The 26,897-nt window shown below is 39.4% G+C and overlaps 2 protein-coding genes and 1 long non-coding RNA gene across 5 annotated transcripts; 2 read left to right on the top strand and 1 right to left on the bottom strand.

Annotated features, from left to right (window-relative positions):
* The first annotated feature begins 764 nt into the window (after positions 1–764).
* Positions 765–3,938, top strand: LOC133282098 (uncharacterized). Its single transcript, XM_061478150.1, has 6 exons — positions 765–957; positions 1,380–1,603; positions 1,979–2,143; positions 2,378–2,560; positions 2,800–2,920; positions 3,654–3,938. Exons 1-6 carry the CDS (start codon positions 765–767, stop codon positions 3,860–3,862), a joined length of 1,095 nt encoding a protein of 364 aa, XP_061334134.1. The 3' UTR covers positions 3,863–3,938.
* Positions 3,939–4,471: 533 nt separating this feature from the next.
* LOC133282097 (uncharacterized) lies at positions 4,472–26,840 on the top strand. Of its 3 annotated transcripts, XM_061478146.1 has the most exons (34): positions 4,472–4,708; positions 5,654–5,813; positions 6,143–6,331; positions 7,304–7,493; positions 7,804–7,943; positions 8,439–8,576; positions 9,115–9,335; positions 9,854–10,011; positions 10,506–10,733; positions 11,294–11,629; positions 11,804–12,202; positions 12,392–12,562; positions 13,059–13,216; positions 13,646–13,786; positions 14,214–14,352; positions 14,627–14,817; positions 15,097–15,222; positions 15,875–16,055; positions 16,471–16,627; positions 16,882–17,014; positions 17,428–17,679; positions 18,314–18,454; positions 18,729–18,977; positions 19,299–19,490; positions 19,919–20,086; positions 20,227–20,370; positions 21,131–21,341; positions 22,202–22,288; positions 23,019–23,141; positions 23,547–23,695; positions 24,387–24,473; positions 25,164–25,310; positions 25,662–26,107; positions 26,457–26,838. In XM_061478146.1, exons 1-34 carry the CDS (start codon positions 4,548–4,550, stop codon positions 26,686–26,688), a joined length of 6,345 nt encoding a protein of 2,114 aa, XP_061334130.1. In that variant the 5' UTR covers positions 4,472–4,547; the 3' UTR covers positions 26,689–26,838. The 3 variants fall into 3 exon arrangements, with proteins under 3 accessions (XP_061334130.1, XP_061334132.1, XP_061334133.1); XM_061478148.1 differs by lacking the exon at positions 25,164–25,310 and having other exon boundaries at positions 26,457–26,840; XM_061478149.1 differs by lacking the exon at positions 19,299–19,490.
* Positions 14,791–21,627, bottom strand: LOC133282102 (uncharacterized). The gene is made up of 3 exons (XR_009747627.1): positions 21,493–21,627; positions 15,270–15,345; positions 14,791–14,933 (listed from the first exon to the last, which is right to left on the bottom strand). It is a non-coding gene; the product is annotated as an uncharacterized LOC133282102 (long non-coding RNA).
* Positions 26,841–26,897: the final 57 nt, after the last annotated feature.

Genomic DNA, 26,897 nt, shown 5'->3' with positions numbered 1-26,897 from the left:
CCTTTTATTAACGGGGAGAAGGTTTCAGAAGTGCCTCCAACGCCCATTAATCCAAGATGCTACGTTACCTCCCCTCGCCGACAATTCGCCGCACCGCGGGATGCGGGCGGCAGGAGGAGCCCCACTGCCCCCTGCTGTGGGACAAGGGAACCTGCGGCAGGACAGAGCCCTGCGCTCCTGTTAGCGGGGTCACCGGTACTTGCGGGTTTTCCTACCGTTTAAAACCCCCACGAGGAACGGCAAAAAGGGGAGCGCACTCAAAAGCGGGTCCCTGAACTGCATTCTAGGAGCTGCCACAGCTCTTGAGAAACAGAGCCATGCATAACCACATTTTCTGTTGTAAACACCCAAAAGACACAAATTGCTTAACAGGTTTTTTTGCTTATGCTCATCATAAGCTATGCTGCCTATCCCAAAAATAAAACCCCATGCACGCCATACTAGCTGATGGTCCTTTCTGGTAAACACGGATTCACAGACTTTGAAAGATCACAGCTGCTGTAGGGACCCTGAAAACTTGATATTACAAAGTACAGTAGCCAATTTTCTATAGCCATAAATAAACCCTTATCTGTGCTGCAACAGTCATATTTCATATGTAAATTCTTTAGATTGGACAGAGTACAGCTTCTGTTATATGACCTGTAGGGGAGTACAACAGGCTCAAATAACTTCCATGAATATTTTACACCACTACATTACCATGTTTTAACTTTCACTTACCATTAAATATTCAGTGGCTGAAAGGAAAACTCTCCTTATGCATGTTTGTTACTTACCCGCATTTGGCAAATCAATCTAGTTGGTGCGATAGAGAAATGGCCTTCTGCCTCTTCATTTTCTCTATTTTTTCAAGCTTGCCTTGTGGCAATGGGAAACTACAACTTCAAAATGATGACTGTCAAAGTGGACTTTATTGCAACGAAAGAGAAGAGAATATGCCAATTTGTCCAGCAGGTATTTGTAGATAACTTAGCAGAGATTATTAGCTTCCTTAGAATGCTTCTCAGTCATATACTGCTCAATAAAAATGCAGTCAGACTTTTATTTTGTTGAATGCTACAGGAGATCTTAGATAATAACTTGGCTTGCTGAAATTCCTATTATAAAAGGTAAGTAAGCTTAAACAACAAGAACAGAGCATGCAGTGTAATGAGATTTACACATCAGAAGGCTTCCTTTCTGTGCTGCATAGTAAAACAATAATGAAATGAACAAATGTTTTTGTCGAAGCAGGATTCATTTAACTGATTTAAGTGGTTTATGATGACATAAATAAGCTACAATATTTAAACTAGAAAGATGCAAACTCATCCATCTACATAATACAGCTGCATTATAGAAGAAAATTTGATGAGCATTTCTGTTGTTGTTCAAAGGCTTTTTCTGCCCTGAAGGAAGCATTACACCAGTTCCATGTCCGCCTGGGACTTTTCGTTCAGAAAGAGCAGCACTGGTATCGCACAGCTGCTTGCCATGCCCAGTGGATTTCTTCAATCCCATGCCCGGCCAAAATGCATGTCTTCCATGTGGCTCAGAGGCAATGCAGCCTGCAGAAGGGCAAGAGACATGCATCTGTCTTGGGAAAGGCCAGGTGTTTCAGGTACAGGAGCAGTCCTGCAAAAGCTTTTCAGCCTTCACACATATCAGTATTACTTTACACTTTGTTCTTCATCTTATCTCACCTGCACTTCTTTCTTCAGTCTCTCTCTCTTTAGTATCAACTATCTTTAATCCTACACCTCGTTTGTAATTATGTAGGGAGGAGGAAGGGGACACCAGGTCCCCATATGCTCTGAGTTTCTTCAGGGCTACATCAAACCTCCCCCCATTGCTGGAAGATAAAGTGTATGTGTATGGTCATCAAAGTTTCATCTGACCCTGGTCAGATAATGTGCAGTGCTTAATGCAGCAAGGTACAGAATAGTATCTGCATGAGACTGCAGGTTCCTAAGCAAATGCCTGTTTTTTCTTCCAGCCCCGTGATGCTCACTGCACATGCCCTCCAGGTTATTGGAGGTCCTTAAATGATGGAAGACACTGTGTCAGACAAGCTTATGATATTTGTCGAGATTCAGCTTCGCGAAATCAGGAAGGACAGTGTTTAACCAAGGAAGGATGGGTTCATTATTGCTCAGAGAAGGTATTTCAGTTTTTACATTAGTTAAATTCAAAGATCACACAGAAACTACCCTAACGGCTCAAACTCTTCCTTTAGAAGGCACAGAGAGCATGGCAACCAAGTGTTATTGGCATTTTCACAGGAGGCTTTGCCTCTTCTTCAACCCGAAACAGGAAAGCCAGATTCCCTTCCTCACTTAAGCAACACCTGGACATTATTTGTACTGCTATTTTATCCCTTTTTTTCCTTCTGCAGGTTTGCACTGTCCCCAGAGATTATCAAGGATATGATAAGGTTCTTGGCCTCTGCATTTGTCAAACTGACAGTCTGGAGAGTGTGTGTAACTCTCAGTGCAGAAGACAACAAAGAGATATTCTGCAGGTCACCTGTACAGACAAAAATGCTCAGCTTTTTGTCACTTATAGAAATGGGAGCAAGGTAAAAGCTGCAGTCATTTCCACAATCTACCTATTTTGCTAGGCTTTTTAGACTTCTAGTAATCCTTTAACTAAAGAACATCCTCATTCCTTTTTTCTTGGGAAATTACAGAAAGCAAGAAACAAAACCCCCAGACACTATTCTATGCACAGCATATTTCTGTATGTGATCTTATATTGCAACTGTATGCAAAATTAATGCAAAAAAAAAAGAAATCTTTGAACTCTTTTTTCTATTAGATTGCTGTTTTCTTAGAAGAATTAAGAAGAGTTCTACTGAGACCATATTTCTCTTTAAAAGACACCTGCACTTCAGAACAAAGCAAATATACCCATCCAGCATTCGTTGTGAAAATGAGTGGTAAGGGAAAGAATAAGAACAGTTATAGTATTATCTGTATATTAAATGGCTTTTATACACACAAGCCTATTTATAACACAAACAATAAGAAAACTTGATGCATATAAACTGATAGCATGCAGCAATACAAACTAATAACTCCATGCAAAAATCATCCTTCTCAATCCCAGAACAGGCATCTGAAATCTGTATATTTTGAATAGTACAAGAAAGGACAGATATTCACAAATTTCCTCCCATTCCCCAAATAACGATAAACAGATTTGCCTGAACTCCTTTCTCAGGTCCTTTCTCCATAAAGATTTTCCCTTGGGCTTCAGATATCAATGGGTGTTTACCAAATAGAATCAGAAGTAGCTAAACATATTTTTCTCCTGAGCAAAGCCATAATCCAAGAGCACTCTTTGCACAACCATGCAAATAAACCAAAGTTTAGTAATGACAATAAGATGTAATAATTTGCTCAGTTTCATTGACTTCAGCCAAGGTAAACCAGATGCTATTTAAGGAACAGGTCTTGCAACACCAAACAAAACCTATAGGCTTGGAGTGAGGCCCAATCAAAGCACTGCTCAAAAATAAGAGGAAAGAACTAAAAAGTATACCATTTGGGTTTAGATTTTTAAGTGTTACTTGGGGTCTTTGGTGAGCAGATGCTCTATAAACTAGCAGAAAAAGCACTACCCAGCCTACTGAAAACAAGAAGTGACCAATGCTTTTTATACCACTTCAGGAAAAGGATTTTTAGGGGTGTATGATCCTGACCCACAACTATTCCACAACTTCATGCTAAATGAGGCTTCATCACATAACAAGAATCGGCCTTCTTCAGCAATAGATTCAGGTAAGTTCTCCCATAAAGCTCCAAAGCACGTATTCAATACAGCTTCTCTAAGATTTAATTGTGCTTTGTCCCATCAACCATCTGCAGCACTGGCTTAACCAGAAAATAACAATGGTTAAATCAAACAGACCTCACCATCTTCAAACTCCTGGAGAAACCATTCACACTGAGCAAAGTCAAACATAAAGCTTTACCTTGTCTGCACTGAAAGTCTGATCCTTTGCAGTCACAGCCCAAACCCACTGGTCAGCAGACTGCTTCTCTCTAGCTCCCTGCCTTTCCCCCAGGTGCAATGAGAAACAGCTGTATGGGCAAAAGTTGCCTCCACCTGTGTGTGCTGCCATGACCACCTTGACTGTCATGGAGGGAGGGCAGAGCTCAGGAGCAACTAGCAGAGTTGAGCTTCCCTCATTTCCTCTCACATCTCTCCTTCGGCTTAGTAGTTCTGATCCATAGTTTAGCTCTATTCTTCAGCTCTATACACCCTCTTTTTAGCTTTGGGCATGTGAGATCACTTCCTTATTACCCCTCCTTCCACTTGCATTCCTCTTGGAAAGCAGGACTTAAGTCCCTCTTTAGCAGTTGCAGAGAAATCCTCAAATCTATAGCAAGCCAGTGGCATGTTTGCATGTTGTCCTGACAGTAAGCCTTATTTTGGAAACAAAATTTGCATGTATAAAGCTTAGTCGTAGAAAGTAAAAGCAAATGCTATATCCTGCAGTTGTTCTGTAGACAGAATATGATCAGTAATGATCCAAACTTAAGGTCTGTGCTTTTACAGTTATGTCTCGCCATGAAGAACATTCCTGGGTACAAAGCCTGAAACCCTCAAACTCCACATCAAAAATCATATTTACTGGCATCTTAAATCCCATCACATGCATTAATGTTAATGTTACTATCATATTCATTGTCTCCAAGGAGCATTACCCCGTTTATGATGTGTAAGTACAAATGATGAATATAGAACCTTTCTAATGCACTTAAGCTACAGAGAGCAAGGCTGAAGTTTTCCTGTTTTTCAACATAGAATTAAGAGAACACATGATTAGGAAGAGTGTAAATCTCATTAGTAAACATACTTTAATGTCTTTCTGACAGAGAAGACATTGTGGCACAGTAGGAAACAGCATGAAAGTTGTTAAGAAAACTTTCATTTATTAAATACATACATACTGTTCCTGTTGTCTTGCTGATGCTATTTCTGACCTCTGTTCACACTCTTTATAATTTGTCTTTTCACTGACTTATGCTGTATAATCCCTCTAGTCGACCTTAAGTTCTCTTCCCTTTCTTGTAGTTATTGAGTTTTGTGATCTAATTGGAGCTATGGTTTAGGTTTTGGTAAACTAACCCAAATGGAAACCAATAGTTCTTACTGCAATGAAAGCTTTCATTATTCCTTTGTGGCTTTTGTTTGGTTGGGTGGTTTTGTGGGTTTCTTCCCCTATAGCTTATTTTGATTTGCTTTTTGCCCTTCATCCAGTTTCAAAGTATACAAATAACACCAGGGACATGTAATCAATAACAAAACCTACATGTGGTTTCCATGTTGACATTGCAGCGATTAAACACATATAAGGGGTCCCAGTAACTATCTCTTCACTGCTAAATAAATATCCACGATGCTTAGGGCTAACTTACTCTACTGCACATTTCTGGGGGGAGAAGCAGTTGGAGCAACCCAAAACAAAGCAAGGGGTTAGTAAACAGTAGAGCTGTGTGGACAATTGTAGGTGCAGTGCCCAAACTCACACTGATGCCGTTTTCTGCTGGTATGGACAAACCTCAAATGGCAACTGTACCTTAGTAAATCTCTGCTGTAATTATGAGCCTACCCAAAAAAGGTGGGTAGAGACAAGAACTGACTTTTTTACTTCTGCTCTTAGAAACAACCTGTACAACACGAATGCTGAATTTGACTGGGGAGACCTTCGAAGCCTCAGAGAGGAAGTTAGAGAGGCCCAACAATTCCTCTTCTTCCTTTTCCAGTTCCAGCACCCTGGTACCTATGTGCTACGGCTGAGTAGCAATCGGCACAAAAAAATGGTCCGTATCACGGAATCCTGGCTTTGCATTTACAATGCCCCTCTGAGCAAAGAATTTTATATATTCCATACAAATGTTTGGAAACATTGGAAGTTTAAAAAATAATAGTGAGCATCTTTTAGTTTTTGTACATCATACACTACAGGTGAGTTTACAGGTGTGCTGCATGTATGCATATGTGCTGCATATACGAGTGTGAAGTGGTGCAACTGCTGCTAAGCTTTGATTCAGTGTAACGGGCAAAGTAACATTTAATGTTTAAATCATCACGCATATTTAAATCAGACGCAGTGACATGTCACCAGCTTTCTTATGCTTATTTTATTAAGTACATTAGGGTCATGCCACTTGGAGGACAGTGCTATGAAAAGGGGCCATTCTTCCCTACAACACCCAGATATGCTGTACAGGTGGGCATTGCAAAAAACCAAGACCTCCTACTGAAACCTGACTGGACAGCAGTTACTGCAGTGATCACAGGACTTCTCGTACTGCTTATTGCCTCTGTGGTATTGACAGTAAGTAGTAGTTACTCAAAATTCCAAACATTTGTATGGAATATGAAATTCTTTGCTAAGAGGGACATTGTAAATGCAAAGACAGGACCCCTTGATAAAATTTTGCACGACTAATCTGCAAGCTATCTGTTCCCTTAGGCATCATCTACAGGGCTAAAAATTAGGATAGACTGTAATTCAGGTTTTTTATAGGAGGTAAAATTCATCTCTGTGAATCTATGCAGCAGTACCACCAAAGCCCCAATATATTTACCTGCTCCATAGGTCACTTAGAGACATTGAAGATATAGGTGAATTTCAGTCCTGTTTTCTGTCTCATTAGATCAAACCATAATAAAATTCCTCACAACTCTTTGGGAAGGAACAAGATCAATAAGATGATAATTATATTTTCTTTAATGTCTGACCAAGCCTGCCTCAAAATAAGAGGACATAGATAAGTCCTGGAATGCCATTATAAAGAACTGTCAGTCATAAATAAGTTCTTCCAGTCGTCATTCATGTGCCATTCAGTTTTGCACTTCCTATTCAGAATAAAAGTCCCATTGATCCCAATATACCTGAAATCAGATGTTCTGTTTCACAATTAAAAAACAAGCTGGTCCTTCAGACTGTTAAGTCACCAGACAGCCATTCTTTTATGCTTATAGTATGTTCTGAAATGAACATGCTTTTTCTGCAACCAGACCAGTGAGGTAATGGCAGAAAATGTGATTTATTCATCCAGCAGATCCAAACAACAGATAACTACACTTCCTTCCCCTTGGTTTCAGCCTTATCTGCTGGGATGAGTAATTGTTCTGATTTAGAACAGATGACTTTAATGATGCACTTCGAAAACAAACTCTCATCAGGGTCCTTGCCTTACAGGTGATAATGCATCTTGCTTGTTAAGTGAGTAACATGTGAATCACATTAATAGAACATGTCAAAATAAGAAAAGGAACTTCCTTGTTTTGTTTTGTGTTGCAGCTTCTTTGTCAGGGACTTAGCTGGCCACAGAAAGGCACTACCCGCCCTCCATATCGAAGGCAGCAGCTGAAGTATAATCTGGACAGCTATTCCTCCAATGTATCAACAGTCTTTTCCATTAAAAAATGTCACCCCTTGCTGCAGAACAAAGGTAGTATGGATGATGACTCTCGCAGCACTGATGGAACAGGTCAGATAGCAAAAAGGCTAAACAATGGTGTGTCTATGTGGGTATTTGCACATAACGGAGCCAGAATCCCATGTTTAGCAATGTACAATGGCTGTTAAATTGTTTTACATGACCAAAGAAGTGGTAAATGCTCCATCCTTGGCAGTGTTCAAGGCCAGATTGGACAGAGCCTAGGCAACACGGCAGGGGGGTTGGAACTAGATGATCTTAAGGTCCCTTCCAACCCTAACTCTTCTACAATTCTATGATTCTTTGTTCAAAAAAGCGTTAAATGAAAAAAAAAGCTAATTAATGAATATCCATGTTTCAGCTGGCTTCCTGAAGAGGGGTGATGTTTGGGAGTCTGAAGAACAGATAGACCTTGAGTCATTTAATACCGATGTTTTCTTTGAGCTTTTGCTGAGACAATCACTATCTGTCACAACCAAACTGGGCCATTTCAAAGAAGAGGTAAATTGTGTTCTGGGGCTACTTATTTTTATGTAGAAAGAGCCTAAAACTGGTAACTTTGTTACCATTATTTCATGAAGCTTTGGCTAATAGGAACATGCTTTGTTTCGACTTTCATCTTTTTAGAACATGAAACACAAATATGTACCTATATTCTTATGCTGTTCATACCATGCGACATAGTGCAGAGTAGTGACCTTAAGACAGATCATTTTGGTTGCCTTACGCAACCTCTGCACCAAACTGATACCATTTGTGGTTCAAAGGACAGCAGAGGGAGCTGGAATTACAGCATGCAGTTACCAGTTGACTACTCTGGCAAAATCATCATACCCTAATCTGAGACAAACTAGCACTAACGTGTTTTGTACTGAAAATTCAGGCAGCAGCATGGGTTCTAATTACACAGAGGTATCTATTTTGAAGAGAGGCTTTACCATCTCTAAATCATCTCTTACAGTCCTCATGCAATCTTTTTTTCTTTTTCCACCAAAGGTAAAAACTATCTATCGCAAGCTCACAAGTGAAATATCTTCACTGAAAAACCTTTGGATAAAGACACTGAGTACCCCAGAAGTGATGGAAGTTTATGAGAGCACAATGACAGAAGCCTACTTAAAAGCAAAACAGCAGGTAGAGCTGAGCTCAGTGACACTTACACACAGAATAACAAATGAAATTCTCCGTACTTTCATAATTTTAGGCACGGCCACACAAAACTTCACTTTTGGAATTGTAGGCATTTAATGTTTCATAGGCTGCAAACCAACACTGCGATGTCTGTGAAACACAGGCTCTTCTGGGCCTTTAAAACATTTAGAGGTGTTGCTGCTCCTGCTTTGCGCTAACACAGAGATGAATCTCTGAGAGATTACTCTTTTTTTTGTTTGATCTGTCTGGTACATCTGCACATCCCATCTCTTCTTCTGGGAGCTCTTGTCTCTCTGCTTTGCTAGCAGAGGTTTCAGCATAAATTCTTCTGCTCAAGTGTGCGTTGCAACTTCTTTTTCAACATTGGAACTGAAATCGTTTATGTTGTTACAAAAGTTCTAAGCGTGAAACAAAAATTATGTAACATTTCTAATCTTTGCCACTTTATTAAAGGGCAGAAAAGTTTTATCCAAATGCAAACAAGCAAAAAATAGATACCTGTATCTTATATTCCACCTAGGCAGAAGAAGAAATGCAGCAAAGGAAACGGTTGGCTGCTGAATATGAGGAAAATGTAAATCAACAGATACACTTATTACAGCATGATCTGAAAGGTCAGGAAGAGCATTGCATCAGGTTCAATTCTGCCTTGCGAGAGGTGGTGAGACTGGCAGAGATGCTGACAAATAAGGTGGCTTGTAAAGGAAACCAAACAACAAGGTCTCAGCCAGACTATTCAAGGTAGTAAACATGATACAAAATTCTACTGCAGCTTTATTTTTGCTAGCTAGAAAGCATTTGTGGCAAGCAATTGGGTTGGCTTGTGGTTGGTAGTACATACATCTGGAAGCCGAAAATGGATTCTTGATCCAAAAGATCACATTATAATTCTCATGTTTGTGTAAAGCAAGCCTAGAGATTCTCATCTTATTCTTGGGACAACAACATTTTGGAAGGTCTTTCTTGTGCTACCAACCAATTTGGCTCTGGGGTGTCACAACAGTTCTAGACAATATGCCACCCATGTTCTGACAGGTCCTACCACTGCAGAATCAGAATGGTGTCATTAACATGAAAAGAGAGAAACAGGAAAGTGGTCTTTTCTATTGCATTAGCCAAAGCAAATGCTCATCAAGCTCTCTGTCAAAGTGCAGATATTATTTCCACATCCATCAAAATTCTTCCTTTACTGCTCCCTTTAAATTGTTTTACCTTATCTTCAAATGGCAAAGTAACCATCTTTATATCTTGAATTTCAGCCTATTAACCCAGATAGAGGTTGCAAGCAGCGAGATGTCAAGCATAATAACAAAAGAGAGTCACCGCCTCAAAGCATGGGGCGTGCTGGGTGATGGAATGGGAGCCCACCTTCTTAATAAATCTAAAACCAGGATACTTACCAAGCAGGAGCTAGTGGGTAACTACAACCTCAAGAAATTTGTTTGAAAATGATGTGAATGTGTAAGGAATTGTAGGCGGGGTGGTGTAGCACAGGTGACAAAATACAGGTCATGAAAAATAGCTAGATCTCAAAAAACTAATAGCAAAGTCAAAAGAGATTGTATTCAGAAAACCAAGTCCTCATCCAGTAACGACTTGTGCATTAAGGGGTTGTTACAAAACCAAACTCATCAGCAGAACTCTTCCACGTTGTTTCTTAGGAAGAATGTCAGATGTGCATTTATCAAAATCTTTGCTGGGTGCTTGCTAATTATCTCTTGGCAACAGAGAGGGAAATGAACTATTCTGTAGACAAGTCTCAATAAGTTCAATCAGCATCAGAGTAATCCAATGTGTTTGTCTGCTTTCTAGTATTATTGCATGTAGAATCTTCTGTAAAAGGCAGTAGAAAGATCAGTTTCTTTATTCACACATCTGCCACCCTGCTCTTCTATTGTAAACTGCTTTTAGGCTCAAATGGCACTGCTGGAGCACCTGATGTTGTTTGCATGGATCCCATCACTGGACTGTTAAATCCCTACCCACACTGCACCATGCTGCTGACTGGGCAGTGCCCTGGGCCAGTACCTAGTGATTGTTTTCTGCATCCTGAGACTGGAAAGGTCCTTTATGTAGCTGGCAACATTGGTTATGATCCCATCATATCCAGGCTGGTCTGTGTTGTTGATTCTGCTTCAGGTAAGTGCCACAAAGCAATAATAATTATTCTAACTGCCTGTTCGTGGAGTTTTAGTGGAGCACTGGTTAAAATGAAACAAAAACCAAACAGCAAACAAACAGAAAACCACAACGTGCTATACTTGCGTATACTTTTCCCATAACAAAACCTAAAGAAAATCTGCAAAAGCTTCTAATTAGCATGGCATTAGAAGTATTGTTCATCTAGTACTTATCCACTTACTGTGGATAAGACATATTAGATGGTCTGTATAAAAGGAAATGATAGGCATTCCTTGTTTCTGACACTTTTTAGCCCCTCTCCTCATTAAACTGTACAAACCATTATAAGCTGAGAAACTTGCAACTTTAAAGGAGTAGCCAAATTAAAAATTATATTAAAAAAAAAAAACATTCAATTGTTAGAAATTCATTCATTTCATTCTGGACCTAAAGACAACAGACCTTTACTATCAGCATCCTCTGAAAGCTCCATAGTCTCCATTCTGAGCTCTAGAGCTTCCTTGTCATTAGCATTACTTTGCATAACCATGTTAAATTTCTTCTGGTTCTACACACAGGTAAGCGTCAGAAGGCTGAAGTGCCCATATTCCCTTACATTCCTTACCCGGTTTGTCCCAACACTGGCCTACCTGTGAAGACAAAACTTCCAGTCCTGTGTTCTGAAAATCTGTTCGCTATGGGAGGACTGATGTTAGATCCAGTGACGGAAATAGAAGTTCCAGTGCTTGGAGTTACGATTCATCCTCACACTGGGCAAAAGCTGGCTGTTGGTGGGACGTATCTTAACCCCCTCACTGGCATGTTGACACCTCTGGAGATCGGGGGTCCGATGGCTGAGCCAAAGGGAGGCAAGATTGTTCCAATACTCGGAGTCGGTTTGGATAGTAACACTGGTAGGTGAATGCCCTTCACAAGTCACTGAGTGAGGTATGCACTGCTCATAAGACCTATTTTAACTTCAATTGAAGTGAATTATCATTGTGCCTTTTTAGGAACGGGAAGGACCAGACCATAATGACAAGTTGCCAGGTGATATTCTGACTCTCATTTCCTGTTCTTGACTGCAGGAGAAGTTATACCTCTAGGTGGGCTGGTGGGTCCTTCTGGAAACATAATGCTGCTTGGAGATGCCTTCACCGAACCTCTGAGTGGGAAAACCACCCGGGTACACGGAGCTCACCTCCGGCAAGATGAGGTGCGGCCCCACAGTGGAAGTTACCAAGCAGTGCTGGAAGCTGACTGGCTGGTATCACAAAGCCATGTGGTGAATGCTATAGAACAGTTTAAGGCATCAGTTGTGGAAGATACCTGTCTGGTAGCAGACAGATTAGCAGCACTAAAGGCTTCAGTAGAAGATATGAAGAAGTCTTTCACTACTAAGTTTTATCATGCAATACATTGCTTGCGAAGCCTGGAGAAAAAACTGCAAATAGCTTCAAGTCTCAAAAGTAATGGTGGTAAACTGGGTACGTATAAAACAACCAGCCTGTTTTAAGGAGTAAACAGGTGTCATTACACTGAAGGCTACAGCAATGCACCCATTTACATCACAGGATTTGTCCAAGATATCAGCACTGTAAGCCTTTGAAAACAGTTCTTTTTATCACAAGACTATTTAATGGTTTATGTTTCTCATCTTTTTTTTAACAAACTAGGTATGATCAAATATCCTAGCACAGAGATGTGGATCCCTGCAGTGTTTGGAATGAAAATCCCAGATCCTGGTGGGTCTGGTTTGATGGTGCCAATTCTGGGAATAGACTGTGACTGGAATACTAGGCAGCCTTTTCCACTTGCAGGAACCATGGAAGATAGAAATGGAAAAGGTAGAGTATGAAATTGATTTGAATGATGTAAACAATAGAGAGACAAGGACACATTGTTTTCAGGGTGAGGAAAACACCCTACCAAAATAGATGAGTTTCTACTTCAATGCTAAATGGAAAATACCAATTTTCATGGTGTATATATTCAGAACAAGCAACACCAGAGTAACAGCGAAGGAGAGCTAGGACTGAGACCAAATCACACGGTGGCTTTCATACCTTCAAAAATCTACTGTACTCTTTAGGAGAACTATTCTGATGTTATTCTCAGTGACATGGCAGTAAACTGATGCTATCTGAAGATGAAGTTCTGCAGTGCAGTGGTCCAACACCCGGTACATAGCATTTTCAGCTCAGGAAAATTCAGTTTGTTTTTCATTGGGTGATTTGAAGTCATTCTCAGTTCCTTTTGAACTTAAAAGCTGCCAGCTAGGGCTGCAGCTAGAATTCATGATCTAAATTCGAAGTATTATACTTAGTCTTTCTTTATTCACAGGCCTTGTCCCTATCGCTATTGGTGCCAGAACCATAAGTCCAGTTACAGGTGAAACTGGGCCTGTTATAGGTGCCCAAACCAACCCCTGGACACACAATATAATTCCTACTGTTCAGTCTCTTGGAGCTTTACCAAGAAGAGCTACAGATCCAGATCTGGTAATTATAGCTCTAGCAAACTATCTTTATTTACAGGTTTGAGATCTGTGGGAGATTTCTTGCTGACGCTTTTCCACTACAGAGGAAATTTTAGTTCTTTCTATGCCCCATAAGTAGTATTTTCTTACAGTGCAAGATGAACAGAAATACATGTATGCCATTTTACTTACATCTCTTCATTATCAACTTTTTCTTGCCCTACCTGTATCTTCTTCTGCTGATTCTTGTACTCTCTAGTTCATATCCTTACCCTACCCCAAAATAACACACAGAGACTTAGCACTGCAAAGCATTCATCCTCTGGGGCAACAAAGTTGTATATATGCTGCCGAAAGCATTGAATGCAGGTTACATCACTAGCTTTAATGAAGTTTATAATCTATCAGCTTCCTGCAAATCTGAACTGTTATGTCTGTCTCTGCTTTACAGCTGGACTTTCTAGAAAAGGAAATAAACTCAAGGCATATATACTGGCATTGCAGGAGAAAAAAGGAAGAAGGGCTTCTTAAGAGGCTTAACTCACTGTTTTTTCATGTCCTTGATGCTGCAAAAGAGGGAAAAGCACAGAAGGTATGGTGCATTTATTTTGCAGATGGCTTCAGGAAAGGTCTTTAAAACTTTGTTAAGGCAGTCTTCTTCGCACATACCAAATTAAATATCATTGATGCTGTACCCAAGGTGGTGGTGCTCTGAATTCCAGTCACTCTGCCCTCCAGTACGATGGAAACCAAAACTGTAAACGGAGGCGTCGCTACTTCAGTGCAACCATTTCCAGCTACACAAAGACAACACAGTTCATAGTGGTTTATATCAGAAACAAGGGGCTATGAAGTCAGTCTCTACACAATCAGGATAATTAAAAGGCTAGGAAAAAGCAAGAGCCAAATTCAACAACCCTTTGCTCTCATCTGTCAGAGGAAAGAGTATCACATCAGGTCATTATCTCACAAGTTTGCAACATTATCTAAAATTCCCACTCCTCTTCCATTTCTTGCAGGTAAAATACAAGGAAAAAGTGAAAGGCATTGAGGAAATATGCCATTTTCTCAAAGAGTCCTCTCTGCAGGAAGTTGAGAGACGAACTTCAAAATACTTTAGTAGCCAGCTGGCTACTGAACTATCCTTGCTATTCAAAGGTACAAAAGGGTAACTGCAACCAGAGGAGAGGGAGACAGGGTTGTACATAGTTTTCTGTGATGTTTGCTCCTTCCAACAGGTTAGCTTAAGCCTTACAAACTACTTCTGTCCTCCTGCAGGAAGACAACACAGAGGCAGTGTCTGAAAATTGTGATTTTCTAAAAGATAAAGAATGTAGGTGCAGTGAAGCACATTGAGAAGGCATATTTGGATTTGCTCTGTGAATTTCCAGATCATCAGATGGGTGCTACTGCTAATATTTGTTGTTTATAGCTGACAGAGATGAAAAAGAACAGGAAATACAGGTTCTGCTGGAGATCAGAAAAGCACTGGAAAAGCTGATGGAGTTTGCTGAAAAGATGCAACTAGAAGAAGAACGAATATACATGCAGCTGATAGAGAGAGAAAAGCAAAAGATCCACATCTTAAGTACTGAGACAGTAACAAACCTGAAGCTCAGAAAGGTGAGGTCACTGCTGGGTTGGGCTGAAGATCCTCAGTCTCAATCCACAGAACTCTGCTCTACCTTTGAGAGGCACTGTTAGGAGCCGAGCAGTCACTGACAGAGAATAAATGCAACCTACCATATAAAATCTTTAAGGGCTATCCAGACCAGTGCTCTAGAGTTGTTACAGATACACCAGCTTTGTAGCTAGAGATTTGCCATATTGTAAGAAAGAAAATGAAAGCAAGAATTTGCAATTCACTTGAAGCAGGCTTATATTTTGTGTCGTTTCTTCCAGGCCATACTTGCTCTAGCCTCTGAATCTCAGCAACATATACTGAAACAACAAGCTAGTGTGGAGATTGCATACGCCAAACTGGAATACTTGAGGGACTTGTCAAATATCCAAATGCAGCAGACAAAGGTACTGATTTCACCTTGAGGCAAATAAAAAACAATCATGTTACTTACTTTCTAACAAAAGCATGAGCAGTTGCCATGTTCTGTGAATATCCATCCAAGAACACTGCTGCAAGAAATCAGAACCCTGTAAAATAACAAAAAACTTAAATGAGAGTTCCAAAATGGGATTTATAAAGTAAATATCAAAGAATTTGATGCTTGGAAATTCAATGAAATTTCACTTCAAAAGGCAGATTTTCAACAGCAGAGTTAGGAAAAAAGTTAGAATAGAATAACATAGCACAATTCACTTGGAAGGGACCTACAACGATCATCTAGTCCAACTGCCAAGTTGTCAGTTTCACTATTTGCTGAGAGATTTTAAACAGCTGGATACCTGAAGTTCTGTACTTCCTAGGGAAGAAGCGCAGCTTGAAGGACATGGAAAAATCTGGGAGCTGGGAGCTACGGGACCGTAACCGTTGCAAAAGGCTTTTAATCTTCTGAGGCAAAGTGCTGTAGCATCTTCTTGAGTCACTGCACAATTCGCATAGGCCTGGCTATGAATTGAAAATATAAGGTTTTCGTAAGAACAGAAAGAATGCCAGGATGCTTTTTTCAATTATACCTTTGACAGGCATGAAATGGGGTTTGTCTGCTTTATGCTGTTTCAGGTGCTTTTCTCTGGGTCGCAACAGTGTTTTGAAAACTATCAGACAACCAGATTTTATGGCATTTGTGGGATCTCACACAATACACATGAGGTCATCCAACAAAACCTGATCCCGCTACTCAAGTCTACTGTTCGGATGCTGGAGGAAAACAGCAAAAGCAGTATATCACCTGAGACATCAGGTAGGCTGCTTTAATCTTTGGAAATTTAAAAAAAAAAAAAAAAGCATTATTTTTATACACCTGAACTATCTCTATGGTTTTAGTTCTGCAGCTCCTGCAGAACGGAAAATCTAACCTCAGTTTGACAAGAGAAAATGCAGTACAAACCTAACAATGAATAGCAAAGCTTTTACTTCCCCTGCTGAGAATATTAAAATTGGATATTACATTGTACAAGTCTGCCTGCCGTATATGAGCAAATAGAAATGAAGAATACAAGCTGTTCAACTGCTTTTCCTTCTAGCCCAAGAGCACTGCTACTTTAACTATTGAATACTGTACACTTAAGGGAAAAAAAAAATCCTAAGTGTGTAATAGGGTTTTACTGTACCCAAATAATGACTCAGCAGTAAATATATTCTGTTGTCTTCTACAGGCTACTCATCAACCACTTTAAAAGCATCTGGTGCTCATTCAGAGGCATTAAGGGCTGAAACAAGTCAGGAAACTGCTTCAGTTTCCATAGCCTCACCTGCTCTGCCCACTTCACTTTCAGAAAGGACCAGTCACGTACAACAAGAAATCCAGACAAGGTAAGAAATCCTTGTTTAACTGCTTCTGCACTTTCAGTTACAAAATATATATATATTCTTTGCAAGTGTAAAAGCTTTCATCCCTAGCAGGCTTATATTTGGATTTTGCATGTGGCTCAACAGAAGATACCTATTACAGTCTACTGCTTGTTCTCCAGGCAATGTACATATGAATTTTAGAGGTGCCTCATAGTAATGACTATTTAAAATTAGTGATGTCTCTTCAGTCCTGTCTCATGCATATCTGGTTGTAGGTTTTTCTTTGAGAAGCATGCTTGTGAACTGGCACATATGGAACTGTCCTTACTGACAGAAGAAATAAACACTATCTTTGCCTTTTATGAATTATCCAAGACTGAGGAAAAGGAATACCATAAAGGAAGTTGGGTAAGGTTGGCATTGTGTTAGAGTTCTCAGCTGATACACAGGAAAATAAAGTTTTCCATTACCTTTTTGAATTCCTTTCAATTTTCCCACATGACTTTCAAAAAGGAAATTGATGCAAAAGGGGATTTATTAAAGAAGAAAGAAATCTTCTGTTATGACCGCTGCAAGGCAAAACAGAAACTAAACTAGGGTTTTTTTCTCAATGTGAAGGCAAAAGAAACAGTGGCCTTATTTTCAATAACACTTGGGTACTTAATTCCACAGTAAATCAGGCTACTTAGGTTACTTAAACAAACACTGATGTCTTGTTTTTGGCTACGATTTTTAGCTCTCAGATTCAATATGACTCAATTCTCATTTCTTTGCTGCTCCTGATCATGAAGATGTTTCAGGTGCTATGTCTATAATTTCAGGGGATGAGGACCAGTAAAGGAACAGAAGCAACCAGCACAAAGGACTCACTTCTGAAAGAACTGTCAGAACACCACCACCACACTGAACAAAGCCTCCGTCAGAAACAACTGGAAGAAATCAAGCATTCAGGTCTCAGCCCAAACTTAATATTGCCCAAACAGACCCTGCATTTCCTGGAAGAAATTCCGCATCAGTTCTCATTTTGTCTTCTTGGTTTACAAATCCCAGATTCTAACTTCACTGAGCAGCAAGTGAGTTTAAAGCATTTGCTTATTTTTCTTTATGCTAGTCCTGCTATCGTCACCTCACTGCTTTGCAAGAATGAATGTAATCTTCACTGGGTGATACAAACACACATACTAAGTTTAGGCATTACATGAGTGGCTGTACTATCAGAGCAGCTACAGGCATAACTTAAATGCTCCAGGTGGGTAAATTCCACCTTTGAGACAACCTTATTTATACAGGCAGCTTTTACTAATGCAGAGAGTAATTCTACAGTTTATAAATCTGTTCTGGGAGCAGATGTCTGCTTATCTCTTATTAAGCTAATGCCAAACTTTTTAATCCATTTCCTGATTTCACTTAACTTTGCAGGGGAATAGAGGACTTGGAAACTAAAGCACTTACAAATTTGATGCAAATAAACAGGCAGGTAGAGGAGACAAGCAGACTTTAAAAACCCCTGTGAGGAAAACCTGCAGTGACTCCATGCCTTTATAAGTAGGAAAAGCTTCCACTGGAGCCCCTTAGAGAAAAGACTAGTCCAAACTGACTCACACTTCCCATCACAATTCTGTAGGAAACTGGATTTCACTAATCCTGGTGACCACAGTGCTACTTCGTGTAGAAAATCCTTGCCCTTTATTCTCTTTTGCTTGATAGAAACTACATTCCTGGGAAGTCAAGCATTCACCAGACTCTCTAACTCAAATACTACAAGTTTCAGCAGCAAAGATAGTAAAGCTGGAAGCTCTGAGGCAAACATGTCTGTACAGAGTCCTGGATGTCTACAGCAGCCTTCAGGTAGAGGCATTTCATGATTTTCATGTTTCACCCGTCCCTGCATGAGCCTCTCAAAGGTAATTCACACAGCCTGTGAGTGCCCAGATGTCCATCCTGCCTGACAACCTACAGGATGTGCAGGGCACACAGGCTGGAGCATATGTGCAGGCACATGGCAAAACCCTGCTGTCAAAAGCCCTGTCAATTACACCCACTACAAACCTAATGCTGGAAACAAGCTCGTGTCTATAAAACACAACTTATTTGCTCCTATAACTGTGCTTATCTGTTCCAGATTCTGACTTGTCCAGAAGGTGTGTTGAGGATCCTGAACAGTTTTGGCTACAAAAATAATGGTGAAGAAGCAGCCCGAGAGGTTGCTCATAGTATAGAGAAACAGCAAGTAGCGAGAGCAGTGGCTTTTCTCCAGAGGCATCATCAGGAAGGGGATTTGCTTAAAGGTTTAAAGGAAGAGTCAGAAGCTGAACTGAGAAACATGCAGGCACAATTCAGACTGGAACTTCAAGCACAAACAGAAGAAAAGGTACATCAGCTAAAGCATCGTATTGTCATTTGCCAACAGCTATACAGACGGATGAGACTTAAGTAAAATCTCTGGGCATGTTATTTTAGGTTCAGCAATGTTTTATGTGGTTCACAACTATTTGACTCATGCCATCAAAGGAAACCTTTTGAAGTCCCATTTTAAGTTGATAGGTTTCGTTATTCTTCAGGGCACTTCATTCCCCCCCCCCCCCCCCCCCCCGATTCCTATTTTCACACCTGCAGTGAGAACTGGAACATTTCCACACTTAGACACAAGTCTTCAAGTAATCTGTAAGACTTTGTAATGTTTTCTTTCCAGATGCAAGCCAAAGAAATGCAAGTGATCCAGGAGACAGAAGGAGAGAAGTTAGGCAATCTCATGGCATACTTCATCCTATCTCAGAGACACCTGCGGCAAACAGTCGTTCTGCTACAAGATTGTTACAAGCTCAAGAAAATTGCCTTGAGGTCCCAAAAGGAGGGCACAGGCCTGGAACAGCTTGTTGTAGAAGTAAAATTCTCTTGATAGTTTGGTTTGGAATCTGGAATTCCTCCAGTATGTTGTCACTACCCTTTGAAGTTTACAAACTTCTCAGGAATTGTGTCTATTTATAGAGAAGGGACAGCTAACTCCAGATTGCAGTATATTATACTTCTTATGCCAAAAAGAACTGGAAAAGCCTTGGACATAGCTACTAAAGATCAGATACTTCAGATCCACGTTTTAACATAGATTTACTTAGAACTCCTTTGAGAATCTTAAGTTATTTTTTTATAAACGATGCACAAGACTGTAAAATACAGTTACCTGGCTTCCTTTATGGCATTTGCAAAAACTCTGACTTAAATCTGCTCTCACTGTACTGCAGAGAAAGTAAGATAACCAAAGAAGGTTCACAAATTTCATGTTCTGTTTCACACGACCATTTTATCTTTCAGGAGTTATCGATTAGTGATGACACCAGGGACATTTCACATCTCCTGAAGGACAACACAGAGTATATATTTTTAGTGCTGGAATTTATACAAACTGCAAGGTTGTTACAACTGAGAGAGACACAGTTTAAGGAAATAGTCAGAAATCTAAAAGGCTGCATGCAGGACAAGGTAAAACTAAAGATATATTACCTAGGAATTTTATTCAGAAAATGCCAAATAATTTGCATTGCTGCTGTTACTGCACAAAAGACTTTGTTCTCCAAGTATCACTCTTTCCAAGATCTTACGGTTTGTTTTGTGACTTCTAGTTTCTGAATGAAGCTAACATCATAGCCAATGAACTGAAAGAATTCAGACAGCAGAAAATGAGAAGGCTGGAGGAACAGCTGAAACTCTTCCTGGGAAGTAAAAGAACAAAGATGACTATTTCAAGTCATTTTGATCCATTGCAGGTTAGAAAACAGCAAATCCCAAATTTTCTCTAATTTAACAGGCTGTGTCAGATGCATATTAGCTTAATAGCATAATGGTAATGAGACACGATTGCAGCTACATTGTGTGGATTATGTCCTGAAGTCATGACACATACATGAAAATGGTTAAATGTAGAGATTAGGAATGCAAGACTAAGTAGCTGGAAAGGGATAGGAGAAGCACAGCTTTCAAAAGTAGGCTGCCCCCCAAGTGAAAGTACAAGGGAACCAATAGATCTTAAAAGAGTTTTCTTCATTTCAGAACAAAAATGTCACCTTGAAGCCCACACAGTTTGGTTCCACAGCATATGCTGAGTAGCACGATAGGGTACAGTGTGACTACCTCCTTTCACGCAGCTTCCCTCTTTTTTTACTGAAGGATTACAAAGACTGGTACTCCAGCAATGGCGTATCTCACACAGAGTGCTAATCATTATAGAGTTTGAGAAATTTAACTGTAGAAAGCACACTTAGCAGCTAGTGTCTGCCCTACACAAAGTATGTACTGCCAGAAACCTTTCACTCCGTAAGATGACAGTCTGCTGGAGGTCTCTGTATTTGCTGCTTAATATTGTCTTCAGGCAATTGAATAATGCAAAGGAGTAGAAGTTTCTAAAATACAGACCCCAGGTTTATGCAAGGGGAGAAGTAAAGAAAAGCTCTCATAGAACCAAATATGAAATTTCCATTGTGCTTTTTATAAGTACTTACTTTTGTATCTCCTTTCTTTTCACTGTAGAACCTCATGAAAGAATGCACTGAAATGAAAGCTTTCTTTGGAAAGGATTTTCCCCCAGATTTACAGAGGTTGAGAATGAAACCAAAAGAAGCAAAAAAAGAAAAAGAGACTCAGCAAAGCAACAGCCCTCTCTCATCCATCACCAACTCTTACTCGGTCCCAGGGATACATCACAAGGCAGATGACCAGCTCCTATTGTTCTTGACTAAGAGTAAGTCAGGTTTGGCATAGGATTTTCAGCTCAGATGATATCAGGGTTTCACCCTTTCAAGTAAAGTGTATTATCAAAATTCAAATGTAAAGCTGGATACTTATATAGGTGCTTGCTTTTTCTAGGACGTGAATAAAATTAAATCCCTTACCTAGACGATGTTTATGCATCTGCAGAGCTGAGCTTATTCCAGCCTTAGGGTTAGCAGTTCTGTAATGCTTTTCTTGAAACATCAGCAGCTACTTGGTAAGCAGGAGAACTTCCTCTTCTTTGAATTGAAAAGGTTCCACAGGGATCAGTTGCCCTATCACATGTGATCAACTGCTTAATACTTCAGAGTCTTTTCCAACAATTTTGCTATGAAGTAAACAGGCATTTATTTACTCATTAGCTTGATAAAGTGGGATAGCACAGTCCTGGAATTCCATTAAACACAGAAATATGGCCAAAAAAAAAATTTGAAACTGATGAAAAATAATTTCCTCATGCAGCAAAACTAAAATTAAGGAGAGCGTACACTAAGTACATCAAGCAGTCCAGTTGGCCTTGTTGCTCCCTTATCACCCTGAAAAGCAAACAGTTCAAAGAGTAACAAAATTATCAGAATGACAGGGAAAGATTTCCTTATCTAGCCCCTTGAAGAGATTCCAACGTAGTTCTGGTTTTAAACCTCTTTCAAAAATTAGACATTTGGTCAAAAAGTACAACTTTCATTCCTAACATCTGATTTATAAACTGATGCCTTAGGCCCAAATACTACATAGAAAAGTTGAGGTTAGCTTATGGAACAATGACAGGAACAGACAGAAACCTACCTGGAATTGTTTGCAGTAATGAACTAGTAAATACTGTTCTCACAGATATCAAGGTGCTGAAGCAGGCAGAACACCTGATGGCATCCAGGATCATTCTTCTGAATCCACAGCTCACACCACCTTCTCTGTATGGTAAAAACCTTCAGATGCTTTATTGGCTACTACCCCACACATAGAAGTACACAAAATGAACTCACAAGAGGCTTCTTTTCATGCCAACTACCTCTTTTTTAGTTGCTTAACAATACGTGAGCCACATCTGGTATCTGCATAAGCCTGTAACTGAATTAGCAATGATGGAGCCCTTATAATAAACCAAATACTGGGTTTAGAGAATTTAGGCAAATGTTGTATTTATTAGCTAGGGGGGAAAAAATCCTATCAATTCTGATCAGATGCAGAATTTGACACTTTGATAGAAAGTCACTATTTATAGAGTTCAAGGCAGATAGAATTTTTTTGCTCATTTGCATTGGTGACAAAGAACATATTTAGTAACTGTTGGGGAGGGTATTCTGTCAGTGGTTAGAGCTAGGGTTTGGTTTTGTTTGTTTGGGGTTTTTTCTTTTAATTCAACATATCATTCTTCCTTTTTAAGCAGACTTCCATCTAATGTTTGAGATACATGAAAAAAAGATAAAACTAGTGCATTGGATAATGTAAAGAGTTTTGATTAGAAAGATATTTTCTCTGCAACATTAACATCTTTGCGTAGAGTTCAATGTCATGTTCTAAGCAGCAAAACTGCCTGTTTTGCCTTACTTGTCTATGTAATTTCAGTGTGTGAAACATTCTCTAAAGAAAAAATACACTAAGAGATGGATTGCTTAGGAAAGCAGTATTTCCATTTTTGTTTACACAGGTGCTGATAAAACTGAGTGTATAAAAACCTCTTTTCTTCTTGGTCTTGTGAAAGATGTGAACGATGAGCTCCGAAGTCATGCAGTGGCAGCTGGGTTGTTAGAAAGCCAAAGGCTGGACAAAAGTAAATTTCAGCTCTGTTCTTTTATACCAGAAAGTAAGAACTTAAGTGTAATGTGAAGATTTCAGTTTCATCATTCAAGTAGCTGTTGATTGTGTTTATTATGGTGAGACTTTGCTGAACAAACATCATAAAGTTGCTGTCTTTTGAAAAAGTGTTCTACCATTGAATAAGTCAGAACACAGAATGACCTTGACTTTGCTGCTGATCAGCTCTGACACACACTCATGTGCTTAATGTCACCATTCTAGGCCTTAATTATGAGAAATTTCACTAGGAAAAGTGAAATTTTGGGGTTTATCTTCATATCGAGATGAGAAATGCAGTACACTTGTATTGCATTGTTACCTCTCGGACAAAGGAAACAAAAATATAAAACCAATTAATGAAATGCTACTGTTCTTGCAGAAAAAGCAAGTACTTATCAAGGTATACAGGATGCCTTAACGACTCAAGAAGAACTAACAGTAGTTGATCCTGCAACCCTTTCTCCAAGAGAGTTTGTCATCTATCAGTACGGCATCTCCATCCTACGGTTTCTCAGATTTCACATTGATGTAAGTTTTTAATATACTCATCTATATATATTAAACTATCATGCTTTCACATGATGTTTATAATAAAAATTCTTCAGCCAACAGGCTTCAAAGGATCTTATAAGGTAAGAGGAAACAGGAAAGGACTAGCATGCAAGCATCGGGGATTGACTTTCATTTGTTTTCTCCACAATGGTGTAGGACTGTTGTGAAGTCAACCCTTTCTCCCACACAATCCATGATCAGTTCTTATATTTATTGTGGTATCTTTCTTGATCACATGCTTAATTCTTGCATTACCAAATCCCTGCATACTGCATAATACTGTGATAACATGTTTTCTTTTACAACTTGGAACAAAGATTCTTTCATTTTTCCATAGTTTGCACACTATGGCTTTAGCCTAGGTAAACTCTCCAGGGTCTTTCATAAGAGTATCAAAAAGTAATAAAAATCATGGTGACTACAGCAAAAGCTCCAGGGCTAGAGTAGACTTTCATTTACTTAAATAGAAAACTGGCAAGATGAACTGCTATGATTAGCTGATTTTTTTAAACAGTCTCCATTTTCAGGGCTAGCTGTTGGCTCTGTGAACCTGTCGCAAATCAAAGCTGACATTTAAATGAACTTTTATCCCATTAATCCCATCTTACTTTGCAGATTTGATGTACATACACACTTTTTACAGAAGCATTTTTCCCTCTCTTTGCAGGCTCCAGAAATTAACCTGTGTCTTGCCTCCAGCATACCTCTTAGTAATGTCACCGGCAATGCTTTCAGAAACTCGTTCTTTTATCAGGTTTGTCAACTTCACATCTAGCAATTTCTCTCATTATTGTATCCATTAAGTTACGGGAATAAGAAATAAAATGCAAAAATGTTTCATACTTTTCAATTTGTAATATGCTTGATGCTCTCTAGGAAAAAAATATTGATCTAAGAAATTCTCACATGTTAATGCTATACTCCAGATATATCTGAACACAAACTAAACAGAGCACTCCAGGATACTGGGTTTGAATAGATGTTTAATAGGAAGGTCATACCCAAAGCACATTTATTAAATCAGCAATGCTTACCCTGTTTCTCATGTCCAAATTCTACCACTTCCATTTCTCCCAAATTCTCTACAGTCAGCTTTATAGAGATCAACAGTGTATTGGCACTTTACTTGCTATAATTAAATTACAGAATCTGACTGTCTAGTGTTATTTATTTCTATTACTCTGGGATGGTGAGAGAGAAGCTCAGAATATGCAAATATAAAACTGTCTAGATACAGAATGCAAGAATGCTTTAGATTTGCATCATGGAGTAATTAAATGGTGCTTTATGACAATGGTGCTCTCGTGTCTACATGGCTATCCCCAGGACTCTAATCTGAATCTTTTAACTTCACTAAGATTGAGACAAACCATTTGAAGATTTCCATCAGCTGAGCTGGCTACTGCTGTGCTCATCTCAGCTCTGGATATTTGTTATTTCTCAGAATTCAAAGCACAAGCTGTTCATTTTAAAGGATTGCCTGAGTTCTGTAGGAAGTTTCCTTCTCCTCCTTGTGCACTGCTTAGCTCATATCACTGCTGCTGACTTCAACCATGACACCAACCCACTCTTTCTGAGGCTTTTTCATCAGGTACGTCAACACATTCCAGAAGTAATTACATTATAGCAGTGTTTGTAAAAAAAAAAAATATGCCATTTTAAAAGGGAGGGTTTAACATCTTTGTAGAGCTTCCAATAATAAAAATTAAAAGGAGAGATACAATAAAAATAGCTAAGTGTTACCTGAACTGCTATTATTGTTACACAGTGTCTGTACACCAGAAAGAATCATGTTCAGTAGCTAAAGAACACTTCTTCACTGTAGCTGTAGGCAGCAATTCAGTAGAAAAATCCACCATATCATGTATTAATATCCTGCCTGAATACAGGTTAGGGGCTTTTGTTGGTAGTTGGCTTCAGTTGTTAAGTTCTTATTTTCTAGGCACTAAAGGCTTGTCTTACTGAAACATTCTCTCTGAGGCTCCAGCTGTCAGCAGCTCGCCAGGGTGATAAATGTTATGGAATAAATGAGCTGTTGCTAAAGAAAGAACCATTCTCCAAGGAGGAAGTAAGACTCATCTCCCAACTCTTTGAGGTCAAAGTGAAAAGCCTCACAGACATGGAAGCCTTTGAGCAGGTAATAAGAAATATCATGAGACCTGGTCTTGTTGAAAGTACACCTTCCCTAAGAAATCAGATAAAGGCTTGTAAAAGTAACACTGATCTGCTTTCTTTACTTCTGTGCTTATTGCATAACACAAAGAACAACATCTCACTCCAGACAGAATTTGAGGAGCCAGTAAATGACAAGTTGCTTGTGAAGAAAAAAGAGCATTTCCTTCATACCTCAAGCAGCCATGAAAAGGGCAGGTCTGGATGGAGGACACGGTAAGAGTGATTTGATAAGAAGTATTAGTAACAGTTGTAGAAAGACAGCAACAGCTGAACCATCTGGAGGGGTTGATACAAAACAAATCATGACACCTCTTCATCATTACCTCACTTTCTACTATAAAGGAGAGCTTAGATTTGATGCCAGCCTGTGTCACAGAAAGAGTGATTACTTCTCCCTAAGCTACCATCACTTTCACTGTAACAGAAAACTTTCCAGGGAAATCTGTCTTTCTGGTTGGCTCTTGTGAAGAGTCTAGAGATGCCATTTTAAACAATGGCATTTCTACTGCATGATTTTTAGCATTCCCTTCCATATATATTTATATACACTTTCTTTTTTTAGCTTTGAAGAGGAAACACATACTTACTTGTCCACATCAGAACTTGAGGATAAAGTGGATGTGTTAACTGAGGAGCTGGTGCGTATCATAGAGGATGAACACCAGTTTTTAAAGAGTAAAGGCAATGAAGACTTGCTTCTTTACTACCTTGAAATAACTGGTTTGGAGAAAGACTGTTTGGTAAAACAAATAAATGCATTAGAAGAGAAAATAGACCTAGGCAGAAAGTTGTAGTGGTACACAAGAGAACACTCAGTGGTTTGGTTCTAACTTGGTCCTCTGAATCTGTCCTCGGGCTTTAAGGGAAAATAAAAAACTTGTGGTTTTGTTTCACCTGTAGTGTATTTTCCTCCTTCATACTAAAGGCTCATTAAATCAGAAGTGAAAGCAATGCAATCATTCATGTGACAAGCCTTTAGATTAAGTGATATTTCTGGGTATAT

The sequence above is a fragment of the Pezoporus flaviventris genome, unplaced genomic scaffold, assembly GCF_033815535.1.
Source record: "Pezoporus flaviventris isolate CSIRO_AGI_PZ_B2104156 unplaced genomic scaffold, CSIRO_AGI_Pfla_v1 ptg000113l, whole genome shotgun sequence".
Taxonomy (NCBI): Eukaryota; Metazoa; Chordata; class Aves; order Psittaciformes; family Psittacidae; genus Pezoporus; species Pezoporus flaviventris.
This window is presented reverse-complemented; position numbering and strand designations above follow the sequence as displayed.